The sequence below is a fragment of the Tachypleus tridentatus genome, chromosome 6 (genome assembly GCF_004210375.1).
Source record: "Tachypleus tridentatus isolate NWPU-2018 chromosome 6, ASM421037v1, whole genome shotgun sequence".
Lineage (NCBI taxonomy): Eukaryota > Metazoa > Arthropoda > Merostomata > Xiphosura > Limulidae > Tachypleus > Tachypleus tridentatus.
Window position 1 is genome coordinate 30391685 of NC_134830.1, and position 21168 is coordinate 30412852.

The following is a 21168-nucleotide window of genomic DNA, read 5'->3' on the forward strand; positions in this document are numbered from 1 at the left end:
CAACATCAGCAACAGCATTTGTTAGTTTGTTCTTGGTAATTTCTGCTTTTTTATAAACCTGTCGCATACATTCTTGCGCTTGGATTTAAGATGGCAGTTTGCCAGATTCCCCAACTACGTCAATGTGACGTCAATGCTTATGTGAAGTTTAGTACCTTCTTTTCCGAGACTGAGTCAGAGTTCAGATGTACCGTGTGTTTAACCATCATACTGACTTATGAACCGGTTTTATTTAGAATGATCCGAGTTCAGTAAACCTTCAAAAAAAGAAGAAAAAAGCCAACAAGGAGCTGTAGTTATTTCCTTTTTTTTTGTTTTGATACCTAAGTAATATTTTAGATACTTTAAGGAATGGAACAGCCGAGATGGACTAATAGATTGTGTTGCTCAAAATGTTATGTTAAATTTGTCAGAAAACTTCCGTTTGTATCGTAAAATGTTCGCATATAGTTCTGCAACATGGAAGACGAACATTGGAAGATCTGTATGCTTTTATAATGTTCTCACTTTTCTTTGTCAGCCCTAATAAAAGTTGTCATTTCAGCTTCTTTCTTACTGTTGAATTACTGAAGTAAGCTTAATCAAAACTATTTATTGACAACTCTTCTTGCTTGGAGTATACGTCTGCTTTAGAACATTTATGGACTTAACATTAAGTTTAAATTTATGTCCCAACATTTCTTGACACCTTCGTGTTAGAATGGAAATTCATCCACCGGGATTTAGGTCTTGAAATGGGAGGGTCAGGTGCATATGAACCTTTTCCCTCCCTTCCGTATTAGATATGGCTTCTGTCGAATGTTAATATAAATATTACTTAGGGTCAGAGGAAGTGGGAGATACTTTGACCCCTTCCGGACAATGCCCACGTAGGTACTTAGTTATATTCATGTGACTGATACATTTTTGTGATGACGAGAAACCTACTTGATGTAAAAGTGATTTCATGACGGCTGGTATTAACACTTTTAATAACCGTCCTGAGGTTCAATGATATATTCTTGCTTTGTTTGTTATTGCAGTGCTTGCATTTCACGAATGTTTCGGTGTATACTTGTCGCATTCGTTAAGCTAAATAGTCAGATATTACTTACACAAACATATACACTTTTTTAATGCTGTATTCTTAGCTTAAAACTAATACAGTGGAGTCCCTCACTAACGACTTCAGAAATGCCTCGACAAAAAGGTCGTTAATGAGGGGGAGTCGTTAGTGAGGGGTGGATACCCAATTCGTTACCAAGATTTAAATTATGTACGTTTTTATAATAGGCAATCGGTCTCTGTTCATTTTAAGGGTATGGAGTATTTAAAAATGAAATAAAAAATGCGGTAATATGTAATGCAAAATATATTTTCACTACTTCTCACTACTTTACCTTGATTTTATGAGGCTATTAAATGTTTAAACACAAGTCTATTCACCATTCTGTACACAAAAATGTTCAAATGCAGGTTTAAAATACGATCCTAAAATACATTTCTTAAAAAAAATCACTGTAAAATGTTACACGCAAAAGTGTTCAAATACTGACTGGATATACGATCGTAAACTAAAGAAATCACTAATGCTCATGCAGACTTAAAATGCGATGATAAAATACATTTTTATAAAGAAATCACTGTAGAAGAAATGCTACACACGCACAAAAATGATCAAATACAGACTTAAAATACGATAAGAAACTACATTTTCTTAAAGAAATCACTAATTTTTGTTTGTTTTTTCTTCGAAAATTGTACAGTTTCAATGTCTTTGCTCACTGCTACCATGCAATCTACAATGTCCATTTTGCCGTGTTTGAGACCAAACTGTAAACGTTTTTCTGCATATGACATTGCAGTGGCACAGTCAATTGGCTCGAAAGACTCTACAGTTGTGTCGTCACATTCTTCACCATCATCACTCTCGATTTCTTCAGGACACGCGATAATATTGTCAGAAACTGAATCATCACAAACTGGAGTTTCGTTGTCGAAGTTGACATATTCGCCAAGAGTTACACCATTCAAAACAGGCCTGAAGTCGGGGTCAGATTGGTTTTCTGAAACATTGTCTTCACTTTCGTTTGACACTTCGCCTAAACAGAAGTTAAAGCCGAATTGTGGAAGTCTTAACTCGAAGCCAAGAGACGCGTAACCACACAACTGCGTTCAGAAGAGTGATTTTTTTGCACAACTCGGGACCTGTAGCCGTCTGGTCGTTATCCATATGAAACAAAAGTTGTCTCAAGAATGTTTTGCGATACAGCAGTTTGACGGTCTGTATAACTCCGGCGTCACAAGGCTGTAGTTTAGAAGTTGCATTAGGAGGAAGTAAAACGATTTTTACATTAGATAGCGGGATTGCAACATGGGCAGTGCAGTTGTCGATAAAAAGCAGAACATTGCGTTTCTGAAGTTTCATTTTGTTGTTAAATTTTTTTGCCCGTTCGGTAAATATGGGAATTGTCATCCAGCTTTTCGGTTGTGATAATAATCTACACCCAATGAATTCATATCAGAATTACGAAAGCAACGCGGCTTAACACTATGACCAATAACAAGTGGCCGAACTTTCTCTCCCGACATGCTACAGCAAAGCATTACTGTAACTCTTTCTTTCGAAACTTTTTACACCGGATGTCGTTTCTCCCTTCTTGACCATTGATTTCGTTGGAAGTGATCTGTATTGTATCCCAGTCTCATCAGCGTTAAATATGTCATTAGGGGAATAGCCTTCACAGATGGATGGGAGACGATTAGTCCAATCTTCAACTGCTTCTTGAGAAACTTCAGCACTTTCGCCACAGGGAATAGCTGCTTTGATATTATGCCATTTTACGAATCTATCTAACCATCCATTGCTACCAGAGAAGCCTTCATTGCCAAGCCAATATTAATGCTTTTTCTTGAATGAGTTTCCCGGTAATTGGTAGATTCCTGGATCTTGTATTCACAAACCACTGCCACACCTTCTCGTCCAACTCGTCGTATAGGCATCTTCTCTTGTTCTGCTTTTTTTCTGGATTTTCGCATGTTTCCCACTTTTTCAAAATTTTTTCTTTCTCTTTAATGATTGTCTGAATTTGGGTTTTACCAACTCCAAGATCCGTGGCGATTTTTATTGCAGTTTCCCCTTTGTCGTGTCGTTTAATGACGGAAACTCTCTCTTCTAAGTTAAGCAACTTTCTCTTCGACATTCTGGTGAAAATTGAGTCTGTGTTATGAGGAATCTTCATATTATGCACACTAATCCTGTCTGTTAAATAATCCGATTTAGTGTTCCTAATTCATTATGTACTATAGAATAAGCGCACTGAGCGCATTGAGAATAAGATTAATTTACCAATGAAAATTAATCTTCTTTTCGATTCGACGCACTGGAAATAGATTTATTGTTGAAGTAGATTACGTAATACTGTTTAACTACGGAATAATTAAACTCATTTGTAATATGCCATAAATGAGAAGGCAGACCGCTATGTAACTTCACAGAATATGCCACATAATAATGTCACTTAGTCGTTAGTGAGAGGTAAAATAATCAAAATTGTTCAATTTGGTAGGTCGTTAGTCGCGTTTGAGGGGAAGTCGTCCACGAGGGGTCAATTTAATGCAAACAGGGTACCGTCAAAAATTTTCCGGTCGTATGACAGGGGAAGTCGTTAGTGAGGGGCTCCACTGTATAGATTTTTAAGTCTAGTATTTGGTGGCTTCATAACATGTTTATTTCTAATATAAATATTTACTGGTAAGAGGTACTTTGGACTATCTCTATCATGTTTGCAGTAGAAATCTACTTTTCGCAAAATAATTTAGTGAATTATGCAGGAGTCTGTTGGGTATTATTTGTATAATTGCATAAATTCGATGAGGTGGTGCTGGGTGCTGTGGTGAGTAATGTATCTTGTATGCTTTGTGGGTTATGGTTTTTGGTGCTGTGTCTACTTAAGATGGGGAGGCATATTCAATTAGTGGGCGTACGTATGTTTTATATAATTTTATAGAAGTATCTTGTCTTATGAGGTTCTATTATTTTATTTACGTGTTTAACAACTGACATAAATTGAGCGTTTCCAAACTTGTGATAAAATATTCTTTACAAGTTAGTTCTTGGTATTTTGGCAGATTTTGCGGTAGGGTTTGTTCATGTATAATTTGAGTGGGCCCTTTTTACGTTTCGTGAAGACTAGCTGTTGATTTTTTGGGACGTTAATTTCGACAATATTCTACTTTGTTTTTGCAGCTATCGAGGGTGTGGGTGAGAGCACTTTTTCAGACTACAGCATCGTCGGCAAATCGAGATATTTTAATAGCATGTTGCTTACATACTTGATGAATAAGATCGGATTAACTACCCCTTCTTATGGATTAAGTGGCTTTGAAAGGGTTCTTCCTACATTTATTCTGTATTTTATGTGGTCCAGAAAGTTTGATGGGCGGCTGGTGATACTGTGGTAGTTCCATTTCTGACGCATGGAACCTCAGGCCATGTGCCATAGTGTCGAGTACTTACTCGATGCCGATAAGATATATAACAGTGTTCTTGGCTAAAATTATCTATAATTATTTCTGACAAGTGCAAAAGATGATCGGAAATCTGTCTGAATTTTCTAAAACCATTTTGATCTCGGGGAATGTGGCGAGTCCGGTTACAGATTATATTTTCTAAAAGTTTAGCTGTACAGCTAGTTAGGCTATTCTAGCAGTAACTATTCGGTTTATTTGCTGGCTTTTTTTTCTTTTTTCTTTGTAGAGCATTAGTATAGTCACTTATTTCCAAGAAACCGGGATCTATCCGGAATTTAGTCATAGGTTGCTAAGTGCTTGAGGTGTTTAAACAGTTTCTGAGTACATATTTTGAGATGGATAATTGTTTGTTTTGTGAATTTCGCTATCTGCGCTAGCCGTCCCTAATTTAGCAGTGTAAGATCAGAGGGAAAGCAGCTAGTTATCACTACCCATTGTATTCACATGTGTATTCACATCTGGTTCATTTCCTGTTCGAAAGGTGTGTTTCAGGTGTTCTTTAAATGTTTCAACCTTTCCAGGTTTTGTATACTGTTTGTTGTTTTCTTCTAGAGGTAGGTGATTTGTGTTTCTTGGATATGTGAACCTCTTTTAAATGTGTCCAGAATTGTTTTGGGTCAGTTTCATCGTTTAATTTTGTTTCTGAGTGTATTTATGTTTTAACTGTGGAATCTCTACTTTGCGTGTATTGTCCATGAAGCTGTCGTTTTTCTTTTATCATTGTTATTAATTCTTTATGTGGTTGCCATGTAGGTGTCGTTTATGTTTGAGTGTGATTTGGCATTGCTTGTTTAGCTGTTATAATGAGGTACTTGATGGTTATTTGGCAATATTCATCAATTTCTGGTGTATTCGCGTCTTTTTTGGGTGTTCTTTATGGTTGGATTTTATCTAAGATTTATCTGTATAGTTGTTCCAGTTTGCTTTTCCGTAACTTAATTTTTCAGTTTGTACTGCTTGAAATTGTGGTTTGGTTTGCTTTGAATTTCACGCAAAGCTACATGAAAGTTATCTGCGCTAGCCATCCCTAATTTAACAATGAAAGATTAGAGGTAAAGCAGCTATTTATCACTACTCATTGCCAACTCTTGTGCTACTCTTTTATTAATGAATAGTGAGATTGAGTATCATATTATAAAGCCACCACGGCTGAAAGGGCAAGCATGTTTAGTAGACGGGGATTCGAACTCACTACCCTCAGGTTGCGAGGTAAGCACTCCAACTACATGGCCATTCCGGGCCAAAAATGTGTGTTTTCGTATAGCAAAGCCATACCGATGGAATCGAACCCCTGATTTTAGCGTTGTAAATTCGAAGACTTATCGTTGTTCAACCGTGTGTGTGTGTGTTTTCAGAACATATATTGATACCTTCGCGTTAGGTTCACGCGTGTGTCACAAAATATTTTTGCATCTTTTCTTTAGGTTGATATGTGCGTCAGAATATGTATTGGCATCTTTGATTTAAAAAAGCTGCAGCTGTGTCAGAGTGTACGTTCACAATTTGCTTATTTTAGTTTAAGTTCAGTGGAAAACATACATCGATAACTTTTAACGAAACAAACTCAGAAAGGGAACTGATCTGGTTTACTTAAGATTCGTGTGTTTTTCTTTTAGCAAAGCCACAAAGGCTATCTGCTCAGCCCACCAAGGGGAATCGAACCCCTGATTTTAGCGTTGTAAATCCGGAGACATACCGCTGTACTAGCGGGGGGCATTACTTAAGATTCAACTGCGTCAGAATATATACTGACAATTTACTGTATATTAAGTTTAAGTATGCTAAAACTTGTACCAAAATGTTACTTTACATTAGATTTAAGTGTTAAGACATACACCAGCAAATTACAGTAGGTTAGAGTGTGTCACTACGTACACTGTCAAGTTTTTATACATTAGGTTGAAGTGTGTGTTAAAAACTAATACTAAGAAGTTACTTTGCATTAGGCTTGGTATTTTAAAACCTGTATTAACAAATCGTTTTAGGTTGAGTTTGTATTTTAGCGCATACTAACAAGTTACTGAATGAATTCACTGGATTCAGAACACAAGTTATTTTAAGTCAGGATTAATTAAGTACAACTGATTAATTGTTCGTTTCCTTGACTTTCGTTTACGATGCACTTAATGTCATACAATTTTCAATGAGTGGTGCTAACCCTAAAGGATCTTGTCTGTTTCATGCACGGCGTTCAAATAGAAAAAAAAAATGAATCTAGTTTTTAATGCTGAGTCCAGAAATATAAAATTTATAAAAGTTAAAATAATTATTTACCATCACATATATGCCTGAGTATTTAAAATAATTGCATAACATTATGACAATATAAGATATCTATTTACATGTTAGACATTCAATGTGGAGATTCAGAAATATTCTTAAATATTTGCTTGAAGAGATTACTATTTTCTTGACTAAGATGCTAAGCGCACTTGTGGAGATACGAGTTAATCGTGTTACGACTGGTTCCACAATATTGATTATTACGTGTCTTAACCACATTCCGAGTATTTTGAAATTATTGCAGATTTTACAGATAAAATTAAAATTTGTAGGATTAATTTTTAAAAGGGGGGAATATTTTCCTCTTTTAAATTACATTCATTTTAACTAGTTAAACTAGTAAAATAAAAACATAAAAATCATTTTCTCCAAATTTTAATTTACATTTCTAAAATCAGCCTTTAAAAATACAGTAGTCAATATATAATATATTGATCCACCCTGAGTGTAATATGTTTTACAGGATGGGAAGTTTTACTTCGACTCCAAAGATCATGAATGAAGATAAGGAGGACAATGATCTGGATATAACAGAAGAAGTTACACGGGAAGAGTTGATGCTGAAGTGTAAAGAAGAATTATCACATCTACCTCTACTAATTAAACGTTCATTTCATAATCTACGTGGACCTCCAGCACCCTCTTGTGAGTCCGAAGAATCGACAGTTGACGGTGTCAGACCTCATGTTCAGGAATCTATTCGTATTATGCAATGGAATGTTTTATCACAAAGTAAGTTTTTAACTGTTGTTGTTGGGTGTTTTTCAAGGTGAATATAATATACAAAATTTAAGACTAGAAATTACATTTGGTGCGCGTGGGCTACATTTACAGTCTCATTTTTAAATGAAATTAACAATTTTTTTTTGAAACTTATAAAAATGAAAAACTATTAAATTTTTAAAAAGAATTACAGACCACAAGATCTACGAGAAATACACATTTAAAACGTTTTTAAGTGTTCCTAAAATACTAAATGAGTAAGTATATCATTAAGCTATCATTGTTTGAAATGATGTTCAAAATCGGAAGAAAATTTACTAATTCATATTACACATAATAATCAGCAAATAAATTATTTGTTGTATTGCGTTTAAAAAGAAAAAAGCGAGCTGTGAATGAAGCAAACCAGAATTTTTAGATATACTAATTGAATGTACGTTATTCACATCACGGTAAATGCTAATTTGTTTTGGTTCAGAGAATTTATTCGAAATAATTATTTAAGTAATATATTTTATAAAAATGAGTTGCATCATAGTAAACATATATATACAAAAATATCTTTTTGTTTTTTTCTGCTATTTTAAGAAAAACATTTGTATTTTGTCATCACCTGCGAGTGACGACCGTTTATTAGAACTTGGGTTTATGTATATTCTGCTGTTTTGCTCAAATTTGCTTCTTAATAAAGCGGAATAGTATTTTATGGGATTTTGAGTTATTTTTAATTCACCATACGATAACATGAATTAATATAGGTATAATAATGATATGGCGTTGCGTCAAATTCATTATTCGATAGTAGACAGCGAAACAACTGCTCTTCACTTTTATTTTACATCAAAGATAAAATTGAAAGCTTGTGACGTAGAAATGCATTTCTTCATTTGCCTTATCTTATAGTGTGACTGTAGTTTCCTCTATTCAAAATTCATCAAGGAACTTACTAGACCTCTGCATCACAGATTCTCGTATCAATTTTGCTTTGGACGAAAGAAAGACGAGCAAAACTGTAACATCTTTCCCTCTTTATATATATAGGATTGATATGATAATAGGCAATATGATGCGTATCTAGATATTGATGCGACGATATGGTACTTATGTAGATACGTGTAGTTTCAAACTCTTCATGCGGGAATTAAATGAAAACACAATTCGAAGAGCAATAAAATTTAATTATAAACAGATTTATAATGTTAAGAACTTTAAGTTATTTAGTGTAAGCAAATGTTGTTTCTTGCTACAAATTTATAGAAAGAAAAATGGTTAAATTTGATTTTTGTATTTTTATGGTGGTTACGAGGTTGGTCAAACTGACCGACTTTACATAAAAATTATAGTAGTGAATATATTAGGTTGCACGAAAAATAATGGTAGATTTTTATGTAAATAAATGTTAATCATTTATAGGGATAAGAAACCTGTCTTTGTTTGATCCTTACAATTTTTTGCGTGAATTAAAAGTTTGTCATAATGCATCGCAAACAGCTCGCATTATCAACTGACCGAACTTATAGTGCAGCTTTGGTTTCAAAAATGCCGTAACGGAGATGTGATTCGTGAAAATTAGGAGAACAGAGGACGTCCTTCTGCTGTTGGAATCGACCAGTTGGGAATATTAGTGGAGAGAAGCCTGCGCTAAACTGTTTGAGATATGGAACAAAAATTGGATTTTGGCATTTCCACAATTTCGGAGTATCTCGAGCAAACTAAAAAAGTAAGAAAGCTCGACAACTGGGTTCTACACGAACTCAGAAAATCCAGCCGTCATGGGATACATTTTTACTTCAAGTAGGTTTCTGAAAATTTGAAAAATTGCTGTTTTGAACTGTGCTCTATGCTGATATTGTGCAACAGGAATGGCATTTCTTAATATAATTGTCACTTGTGATGAAAAGTAGATCCTTTACGACAACAAAAAGCGATCTGCGCAGTAGTTCAACTGTGACGAAGCTCGAAAACGTTTCTCAAAGCCACAGTTGTGCCAACAGAAGAGTATGGTTACTGTATGGTGGTCTGTGTGCAGTATTATTTATTGCAACTTGCTCAATCAGGGCCAGAATATCACAGGGGAAGTTAAAATGTCAAGAATTGAAAGAAATACATAGAAAGTTACGTGACAAAATCCTAGCATTAGTCAATAACAGATCATCAATCTTGTGTCATGATAACACTCGTCCACACGACTCTCAAATGAAGCTCCAGAAACTCGGTAAATTGAGCTATGAATCATTCTCTCATCTTCCTCACTCCCCAGACTTTTCCAAGCATTTGAATAACATTTACAGGACAAAATTCAACAACGGAGCAGTAGCCAATAATGTTTTTAAAGATATGGCCAGATGGTTAAGGCTCTTGACACGTAATTTGAAGTTCGCGGGTTCGAATTCCCATCTCACCAAACATGCTCGCCCTTTCAGCCATGAGGGCTTTATAATGTGACTATCAATCTCACTATTCGTTGGTAAAAAAAGAGTAGCCAAGAGTTGGCGGTGGGTGATGATAGCTAGCTTCTTTCCTTCTACTCTTGTACTACTAAAGTAGGGACGGCTAGCGCAGATAGCTCTTGTGTAGCTTTGCGCGAAATTCAAAAAATACATTTGAGTTCTAGGACTTCAAAACATTATCGTCATGGCATAAATAGCCTTGTTACCCGTTGGCAATAGTGTGTAGTTTCACTCGGTTCCTATTTTAAATTAATAAAGTTGCTTTTAACTTTTTTTTTATTTCTTATTAATGCTAACATTTAAATTTCGCTATTATTTTTGAACAACCTAATAGCAGATAAAATATGAAGATTATCGAAATATATTGATAAGTTATTTCGGAGGTTTTAGAAATTACGCAAAATAAATTTGTTAATTTTTATATGGAGAGAAGTATTTTTAATCTTAACATGAAAATCGCATTGCACTCGGAACAGGAACTAGTTTGAGTTCATATATTAAAACATTAATTTTTAGCAAAAATGCTTCAAAAATTTTCATTTCTTTTGTACAAAGGATTTATAACGTTTACAGAAAGCTTGCCAAATTTCGTGAAGGTACATAAGTCTTATCAAACGATGTATCGCCGCACCCCTAACAAATACACACAGGTAAAGAGTTGACCATGTAAAAACATTATTCTGAAAAAAGTATTCTTATGTTCACACATTTAACTCGCTGATTTATTAATTGTTTCCAAAGGCTAAGAATCGTAGGGTCAAGGGGTGGTCCACAATGGTTTAACATTACACAAAAAATGCTTATAATTTTTTAAAAACTTGTTGAAGGTGAAAACGTCAGGAACATGTATTGTAGTGCCATCTATTGGTTTTAAAGGTATTTAAATTGTGTTTCACTAATACGCTAATGCTGTGGAGACATTGTAAAGTGAGAGTTAATCCTATCATTTGTTAGCAAAAAGTTGGTTCTTGGTAGATTTTAGTAGATAATGCGTTATTTCTAGTTTATGTGGGTCAGCTGGCACAGATATCCTCCAGATAGTTTTGCAAGAATTTCCAAATACAACAATAATGGCAATAATTACATACATCCAGGTATGTGTATGTATGTAACATTGTTAATTTTTGTGTTGAATTTTGTGCAAAGAATTTTGCATAAGTATATGCACACCGCTGTGATGGCTACTACGACTAATCCTCTTGCTTAGACCATTAAAATATTTTACGATGGAGAAGTGATGTTGCTATTATATCTAACAGTTACACTGGTATCCAAAGGTTAAGGAAAAACCTGCAAGCTTGGCACGAAACTGTTAATAAAACGGTAAAGATTAATAACAGTTGGGTTACTTACTTATTGTAATCGACAATATTTAAATCTCACTTAGAAATGTAAAAAAAGATTGTTTTGTTTGTAAACATGTTAAGTATGTCTCTACAAATAAAACGATGAGATGCTGCTTTCCTTGTACGGTTCGTTGTTCGCTGTCAGATTCTCTGTGAAGAAGTGGTGCAAGAAAGATTAGAAAGGCATTGTCTGGATGACAATCTGAGGTGAAAGATTGGTAATGTTAGGCCGAGACTACATGAATATAATATATTCAGAAGCGTGCTGTCCAGATTCAAGAGATAATATGAAGAGACGAGATGTTCCCCGGAGATGTGTCAGAGGTTGTCCTAGAGCAATAACGAATCAAGCTGACCATTATTTGACTCTAATACCAGACACTATTGAGCCAGGGCATGACCAACGCGTACGAGAGCTTTCCATAGCTACGGGAAGATCTGTATAGATAGACCGCAGCCAAAAGCGCTCATGAAAAGAGTTTGTATCGTGGACGTGCAATGGTTTTATGTCCCATTAACACCCTCCTAGAGACAGGCCTGTTTATACTAATGTCGCCAACATTTGGAATGGAGTTAAGAATAATAGTGTAATGTTAACTACATTGGTGAGTCAAGATTCTGCCTTGGGACTGATTCTATGTTGATCTGGAAAGAGCGGGAAACTTTTTATTTCTCAAACACCAGCGGAATGAGACCATTACAGAAATGGTGGTGCCCTGGTCTGAGCGTACATTATGACCAGTTATCATACAAATACTTTTTGTTTGTTTATTTTGAAGACAGGTTCTTGACTGGTCTGCGAAACAGCTGTGAGATACTCTGATACTACGTTCTTGTTTTCATCAGTGCTGTTAGCACTGATTTCATTTTAATCAACGACAGCGATAGTTTTTGACTGGTGTATCGGTACCATAAAAGTAAAGATATCGTCCATATGGACTGTCCATTGAGGTTAACGAATCTGAATTATATACAGTATGCCTGGGTTTCTTGCTCTATAGAGTTTTTTTTGTTTTTTTTTCCAGTAGTCAACCGTTTCCAAGAGCTTTTCTGAAGCTAACATGTGCCCTTGAACAGGAGTGGAATTTGTTTAATTCCTTCTATTTGAATAACCCTGTTTCCCGGTCTAAAGCGTGTATTGACTAATAGGTGATATCTAAGGGGTTCGTATTTCATCAGAGACGTCGATTCGAAGTTTATCTAGATGTTGGTGCCGTAATACAAGAAATATCTAGATACAGAAGTTTTACCAATGGTTTCTTATGACAATCTTGTCTGTAATTATCTATTTATTTTAGCAAAAAATTCTGATTTTTCTCTGTACAAAAGATTTAGAATGTTTTCTGAAAGCTTGCCAAATTTTGTGAAGATACATAAATCATATCGTATCGTATCGGATATGTTTCGATACAGTCGTATCACCACTTCTTGATAAAATATTCGTATCTTATTGCTGTGAAGGGGAACAGAGGATCCTGGTGGTTGAAGGGTCCAACCCTAACTTCTTTGGCCTTGAATTCCTGTAGACGGTCGGCCTTAGGGTGACCCACCGAAGGTCAGTTGGCTGGCCCAGTTGGGCTAGGGTCAACCGAGTACCAGTGTTGGATGTTTTCAACAGGTATTGTGGACATCATATCTGGTGCTGGTGTTTGGGTATAGTGCTCACGAAACCGTGGCATTGTTGCAGTGTCGTTGTTTTGCATTGCAGTGCGTTCCCTCGTAAGGCTTCATGGTGGGTGGGGTCAGTGAGCACCAAAATATTCTTTATTTAATATGGGTCCTCCAAATAAAAATAAAATAGTGAAAAACAGACCGTAAGTAAACGACCACGTCTTGAAGATTCTGAGCAGCAATTTAACCTCTTCAACAGTTGTACTTCATTTACTGACGCAATATTCTCTTTTGGACAAATATTTAGGGCAAATGTCTCCTTTTTTTTGTTCGGAAGGGTCTAGAGGGGCTTGCTGGCTCCCCCAAGTCAGAAACCTTTATTCTGGTGACAAATTGATGGAAATATCCACTCCTAAACACAGTGAACTCCTCGTGCATTCGAAGACCATTGGGAATATATCCATTGAAGTTACTACCCATGCTACTTTGAATTCGTCACGAGGAGTTATTGTTGAGAGGAATTTGAAGAACATCCCCGAGTCAGAGAACCTCGCTGGTTTCTCCACCCGAAGAGTTTCTGCAGGGAGGCATATTTCCATTCACAAATATGGAACTGTGTTGATAACCAGTGTCATAATTTTAATGTTTACATCACTACATTTACCTGTCACCATCAAGACAGGTTATATAAATTGCAATGTATGGCTATATGTTTCAAACCCTCAGATGTTTCTAATGTCAGTGGTTCGGTCACTCAAGGATACATCACGTTCATTGAGGTGTGCTTGCTGCAGTGACAAGGACCACAATGCCTATGAGTGTTAAATAGACCCTTATTGTGTCATGGTTAAGAAAGTTGAGGAACCAATGTCATCACCCATCTCTGCCCCTACCATTCATTTCAGCAGACCACCAGATCCACTTCCTTTGATTCCAGTTACGGGCATTTCCTCGGGTCCATCTTCTTTTTCGGCCCCGAGATGCAGAACGCCATCAGTTGCTGGAATTATCTTCCAACGACAGAGACCTGCCCAATTGACCCAGGGTAAGATCCATGGAAGCCAATACACCTCCCTCGAATAAAGAAAAAAATGTGGTCGAAAACAGAAGGGCTCTTCTAATCTGGATGACATCTAAGCATGACATCCTGTATGCCTTTCCTTACAGAAGACGTTTCTGAAACCCGCTGATACAGTTTTCTTTGTACAAAAATGACAGGTTGTGTGATGGACGACTGCATGGAGGGATAGCACTGCTGGTCGATCAGCATGTGTCCACCCTGTCTTTGCCACTTGACACACCCTTGGAGGCCGTGGCCATCCGTGTTTCTTTGGGTCGTACCATCACTCCTAGAAAGACCTATGATCAGTCAGACCTTGATGCACTCGTTGAACAGTTGCTGTCTCCCTTTTTAATCGTAAGGGGTTTTAATGGACATAATTTCTTTGGGGACTTGCTGATATTAATGGGAGTGGTCGCTCCTTAGAGCATATGCTCTCTGATCACAACCTTTTTCTCTTCAATACTGGTTCTTATACTTATTTTCATGCACCTAGTCAGTCCTTTACTGCTGTTGGTCTATCAATTTGCTTCCTTTCACTATTCTCCAGTTTTCTATGCAGGGTTGACAATAATCCATGAGGCAGTGATCATTTTCTTATAATTTTGAGAGAGACTGGCCGTGGTCGATGCCACCCGATCCGCGTGCTGCAGTGGAAACTGGATCAAGCAAACTGGTCTTCCTTCACTGCTCTCACAGAACATGATCATGCCATCGTCTGTAAGCCAGCGATAGATGACTGCATGGCAGTAGTGATTGTTTGTATTACTTAGGCAGCTGCTCAGTATATTCCTGAAATCTCGACACGTTTTCCATGGTATCCTCGTCTGTGGCACTAAAGGCTCAAAAACGGGTATCCCATACTTTCGAACTCCGTTGCTTTTAAGCAAGCCCAGGTACATGCTCGGCAAGTAAGACGTCAAAGCCAGAAGAAATCTTGGATTAAATTCACAACCAGCATTTCTTCTACTACCAGTTCCAAAGTCATATGGGACATGATTTTGAAGTTCAGTGGGCAGTATAAGTCGGTCATGCTTTTGGTCTTACTCTCTGATGGCCCTCTTTCCTTTTGTGCTTATTGTTTTTATGACGATAATCGCTCCCTTTACACTGGTAGAACTCAAATTGGCTCTTCATCAATCTCGCAGTACATTGGTCGGTTCTGATGATATCCACTAGGAGGCGCTCTGCCATCTCACTCCTGCTTTTCTTGTTATTCTTCAGGTTGTTTTTAACCAGATCTGGCAGGAGAATGTTCTTTCTTCTTAATGCATGGCAGTACATTGATTGGACATGATGATATACGCTAGGAGATGCTGAGCCATCTCACTTCTGCTTCTCTTGCTATTCTTCTGGTTATTTTTAACTGGATCTGACAGGAGAATCTTTTTGTGATACATGGCACCAGGCTATTGTCCTACCTTTCTCTAAGCCTGGAAAGGTTCCCAAGATTCTTTTAAACTGCCATTTGATTGATTTGACAAGCTGTCTGTAACACTTTAGAGAGGATGGTTAATGGTTCCTTGAATCAAACAACCTCTACTCGTTCACCTAGTGTGGGTTCCTACGACAGCTGTCACCACGAACCACCTAACTCGACTTGAAATGTTGATCAGAGAAGTCTTTTTCCAGCGACAACGTCTTGTGTCAGTATTCTTTAACCTTGAGAAGGCTTATGATAGTACATGGAGGTATGGCATTTTGCTAGGCCTCCACTTATATGGGTTGCATGGCCATTTGCCCATTTTTATTGAAATATTTTTAAGGGATAGGTAGTTGCAATAAACTGTGTGTTTGACACTTTCCCATTCTTTTCTACAGGAACTTGGAGTCCTTCTGGATTGTGTCTTGAGTGTCACACTTTTCAGTATAAAAATTAATGACATCACTGGACAACTCCCTCTTACTGTTGCAAATAGGCTCTATGTTGAGGACTTTCACATCTTATGTCAGTTGTTGAACATGAGGTATATCGAGTGGCAGCTACAGATTGCCCTCAATTGTTTACTGAAGTGTACCACAGCAAACGGTTTTAATTTCTCTTTTTCTACAACTGTGTGCATGCACATTTGCTGCCAACAGGGTATTCACCCTGACCCTGAACTCTATCAGTGAAGTTGTGCTACCTGTGGTCCCTGAGACAAAGTTCTTAGAACTTATGACTCTGCTAGGATCTCGGCCTTAAAGATGCTGCATCCCTTTCATCTTCAAGGACTTTGGCTCTTCACTGGGGCTTTCCACACTTCTCCAGTTTAGAGCTTATACATAGTGTCTTATGAACACTCTCTTCACCTATGCAGTTTGCAACTGTCTTTACTATATGCTTCGAAACTTCGTTCCTTACCAAAGCATCCCCCCTCAGGTTGTGTTTTCCCTCCTCGGTGGGCCATACCTTTTCAGACCAGACGATCTGCCATTGCTCCTTTTGGCCTTCGTATCCAGGCACAGTTGGGTGAATTGGGTCTGTCCTTGGATAACATTGCTGTATCAACTGGTCAGCCCATCCCACCATGGCTTCTTACAGTCCCCAAATGTGACCTATCTTTAAGTCATCTGTGAAAAGCAGACACTTCCGATCGGAAATACTGTCTGTTATTTGCTGAACATCTTTTGAACCATCCTTCCATACCTCTTTGTACATACGGTTCAAAATCATCTGACTGTGTGGGCTTTGCTATGGTTTGTTATGGTTTGGTGGTTGTGCACAGAATCCTCTCTACAGTTTCTGTGTTCTCTGCCGAATTCTACGCCATTTCTCTTTCCCTAGGTCACATAGAAGCTAAGCAGTACTTGAATTGTGCTATTTATACTGACTTCCTTAGTTCTCTACTGGCCCTGGAATCGCTTCACGTTAGTCTCACCCTGTTTTCGCCGATACTCAAAACCGACTGACCCATTTCTCTTTAACATATATTTCTGTCCAGTTCTTCTGGACACCAGGTTACTTTGGTATTCGCGAGAACGAGCTCTCTGACACCGCAGATAAGTCTGTTTTCTCTGACGCTATCACTGTTGTGTCTGTCGGATACATGCACTATGGTCCTGTATTCAAGACTCGATTCTGCGACAGTTTGCAGTCGACTTGGAGTGCGCAACGTGACAACAAGCTTTCCAGATAAAACTCTCTTTTGGACTTTGGTCATCTTGTTTCCGAAGGATCAGAAATAAGTTGTCCTAACTAGGCAACGCATTGGTCACAGTTTTTTAACTCATCGTTTTCTTTTATCTGGGATTGATGTATTAATATATGGTCTGCGTGACACTCACATTTTACTGTCATGTCGTCGTTACGACTCTCAACAACAGCACCGTTTTAGACATGTTTTGTCCACGGGTTTATCCCTGATGCTGGACAGTGTCATTCGTGATGGTGACTCTGTCCACCTTACGAATGTTTTTAGTTTTTTAAGGGTCATTGGCCTTTTTAACGCTATTTAAGTTTTTAATTCAAAAATTGGACTTTTTGTTTTAATATGATTTCTCTATACGAATTTTAATAATTTTACTTTTAATTTTTTTCCGTTTGGCGCAGGTAGCCTAGCTGCTTTGCGCCATAAAACGTCAACCAACCAACAGCTGGACAAAACAAGCAGCTTAGTGTCGTCAGACACTGTTTGAGACGCGTGTATGAGTTCTGAACTCAATCAGTGTTTGTTACATTCTGTCAATGCTGCTCGAACAACCTCTGTTATATTGTATTTTCTCGTGTGTTTGTTGACTATTTACTTGTAAGTAATAATATTATGAGCTGAATAAGAGTTCTGACATAGATTTTATAAAAAGTAAAGAAGTTTAGGAGCAATCATATCTTATACTATAATATTCACCCAGTCATCGTATCATAACATTAGACATGTTCATGCTTTTTTAGTAAATGAATAGGTTTTTTTTAAAACTTCACTAATTTTGTTGCTATCTTTTAGCTAGCTATCTTTCCTCTTATCTATTACTAAATAACGACTGGCGCGTTTTTACGCGAAATACAACAAATAAGCCAACATTTTGATTTTTATCTCGGTTTTCTCGAGGTTTGATGATTAATCTTTTCATTTCTAATATAGTCATAAGGAGAATTGGCTTTTCACGTAAAATATCAGAATAACGAATTATGGAGATTACATTATAAAATAACTTCAAAATCTCGTTTTCATTACTAATAAGTTCACTTGTGACGAATATCTTAATTTTCGATTGCGTTAACATTTTTTCTCTGTGTGTGAGAGAGAATTTTAAACAAAAACAAAGTATGTATTTTTAACAGGTTGCTCTACTCCTTTTTTTTTTTAACAGCTCTAGGAGAAAAAAACGACAACTTTGTGGCTTGTCCGAAAGAAGCGTTGTATTGGAAGAGCCGGCGCTGGAGGATGTTAGAAGAAATCCTCACGTATGAGGCCGACATCCTGTGCTTTCAGGAAGTGGACCATTTTTACTTCCTTAGGAAAACGTTGGAAGCTATAGGCTACGCCGGAACATTCTTCCCGAAGCCTGACTCTCCGTGTTACTACATTAAAGGTAACAATGGTCCAGATGGTTGTGCAATATTTTACGATATCAGCAAGTTTGACTTGTTGAAAACTGATATTCGTATTCTAGAAATCTATTCCTGTCAGTCCAATCAGGTAATGATCTTGTGCGTTTTCCGGCGGAAATCGGATGGACAAGAGTTTTGTGTAGCGACTACGCATCTCAAAGCTCGCCAGGGAGCGCTGTTATCTACGGTAAGAAATGAACAAGGAAAGGACTTGCTAGAATTCATCAGGTTACACCATGACCAGCGACCAGTTATTATCACTGGCGATTTCAACGCCGAACCTTGGGAACCAGTGTACAGGACATTAACAACGTACGCTGAACTCAGACTGGACAGTGCATATGCACATCTCGGTAATGAACACGAGGAGCCACCTTACACCACTTGGAAGATCAGAGTAGAGGGCGAGGTGTGTCACACTCTAGATTACATATTTTTCAGTAAGGACACCCTGGAGCTTCTGTCTTTGTTAGTCTTCCCACGTGGCGAAGACATTGGTGAGAATCGTGTTCCATCTTATCGCTATTCGTCCGACCATTTTTCTCTAGTCTGTGACTTCAATTTTAAGCAATATCTGATCAATGTGTAATGCTCTGTTAGTGAAGCTTCTCCACCTAATAGTTAGATCTAATTAAAGTACCAAAAACCTGACAACAGAAAGTCTATACTCCTTTGTCCCAAAAGCGAGTTAGCGACGATTACGGAACTAACCGTATTACAGATATAATTAAAAACTGATTGGGTAGCTGTGTACAGGAGATCGGTCTGTAACACCTGTAGCGATTTTAATACGTAATCATTCCATTTATTCGTACTCTCGTGGAAAAAGGACAATGGCGCTGTTCGTTACAATAGTGATAGTAATCGTTATTACTGTTTGCTCCAGAAAAAAAAAAAGGTTCGACCTTCGAAAGCGCCCAGGTTATAGGGTATCCCATTTTTGCGACACTTCATGTGTGTTAGGTTATTATCGTGCCAGTGTTATAATGAGTCGAAATACTCTTGTTTGTTGGCTTTTTGTTTTGTAAAATTAACAAACATTTACTGATATGTCAACTTGCTGTTACCCTTGTTTCGTGAACTGTTACTTTGCACTTTGTTCCCTATTATGTTTGGTTTATTATTAACGTTTCTTTATAGAATATATCCTTGAGCAAGCACATAAAGTTTTCAAAAGACTTGCCAGGCTAGACAGTTTAACCTGTGTTTTACATTTACAAGAAGAGCGAACATTAAAACCCTAACGAGTTTATGCATGCTTTACGGGTGAGAATTTTTCTGGGAAAATTGTTTCACATGTATCTTTATAATATGTAGGCTGCTTAAGTTAAAACGGGCTTGTCTTGACTTAATGGTTAGTGTGCTGGGCTATGAATTATAGGATCCACGATTTACATCCATTTATCATAAAAACAAAAAGATAAATCGCGCTACATACGCTAGGGCTGTTATAAGAGTGACGGTCAGATTTATTTAGCTTGTCTGACGAGAGTGATCCAATAAATACTGTTGTTATTAATAACTATAACGTTTAACTGTTAATAAACCTCTATAGCTGTAACTTTTAGTAGTTTAATCAGCTTGAAGAAAGTTGGTCGAAGCATTATGGATTCGTACAAACAAAATATTTTTGAATAATTTCTGGATTTATCTAGTTTAATCATTGTATAAAACCCGAATACGTATCTTAAACTATGTATTAATCTTTCATTAGATGTTTTATTTTTGATACACACGAAAGTTTAACATTCACAGTGATTTTGAGTTATATATAATTAGTTTTGGGGTTTAACAAGGTGTAAAGGCGCTTATATAATTTGTCTTTTGATTTGTAGTTTTTGTTTGTCTTTGAAGTTTCGTATCTGTGATGCCAACCAGTCTGATAACTAAACATAATGTGGTATAAGAAACAGAAGTGAATAGAGTTAATTTGTACCCTAAATCTTAAGATGTTCTACATCGTATCCATTTATCTGCTTTTCTATGTAATAACGTTATAATAGATGTCACATTTATGTAAAGTGAATTGTAATATTAGATTGTTCGCTCTTTGTTTCGTATTCTGTAACAAATCCAGATGTAAAAAATTTAGCAACTAAATACGTCTCTGTGATTGTAGATCACAAGCGCCAGAAATTCGGTTATTGTACAAGTTTTTACTGTCATGTTTACACTTACTTTTGTTTCGCAACTTGATTTAAGTAATTTGTATCACTAGTACAATTTGGTGGTTTGTTGATAACTGTTGAATAAAGATGAAATATTTACCAAATAAACTCGTCAGAAAAATATAGTTTTCGGTTGAATATCACACCCACGCACATTAGTATCAATGTAATTATAGATTTTACTGTGTTTAATATTTCCAACAGCTGATTAAAAGAAGAAGTGACAACTTGCTATGAAATTAATACAAACTCAGAGCAAGTTATTATTTGTTAGTAAGGGACAAAGCTATACAAAGCTCTGTATTTTGTTCACAACAGGTATCGAAACGCGTTTTCTAACATTAGAAGTCTACAGTCTGAGGGAGGTGGAGTACTCATAATAAAGCCCAAACTAAAATAACTAACCGAACTTACACTCTTTAAGTTTCAGTGTGTATATCTTGATATGGTGTACGAGGTGATAACGAGGACAGGTATCGTGTAT

The 21168-nt window shown here is 36.9% G+C and overlaps 1 protein-coding gene across 9 annotated transcripts in view; it reads left to right on the forward strand.

Annotated features, from left to right (window-relative positions):
* Positions 1-20792, forward strand: part of LOC143252175 (nocturnin-like) — an 89405-nt gene extending 68613 nt beyond the window's left edge. For 7 of the 9 annotated variants that reach the window (XM_076503908.1, XM_076503909.1, XM_076503905.1 and 4 more), the window contains 2 exons: positions 7259-7527; positions 18276-20792. In XM_076503908.1, coding sequence (XP_076360023.1) covers positions 7259-7527; positions 18276-19105 — 1099 coding nt within the window. In that variant the 3' untranslated portion in view covers positions 19106-20792. Of the gene's footprint in view, positions 1-367; positions 2262-3327; positions 5722-7258; positions 7528-18275 lie in introns of those variants that run through there. The other 2 variants (XM_076503914.1, XM_076503911.1) reach the window with 2 other exon arrangements.
* The last annotated feature ends 376 nt before the right edge of the window (positions 20793-21168 follow it).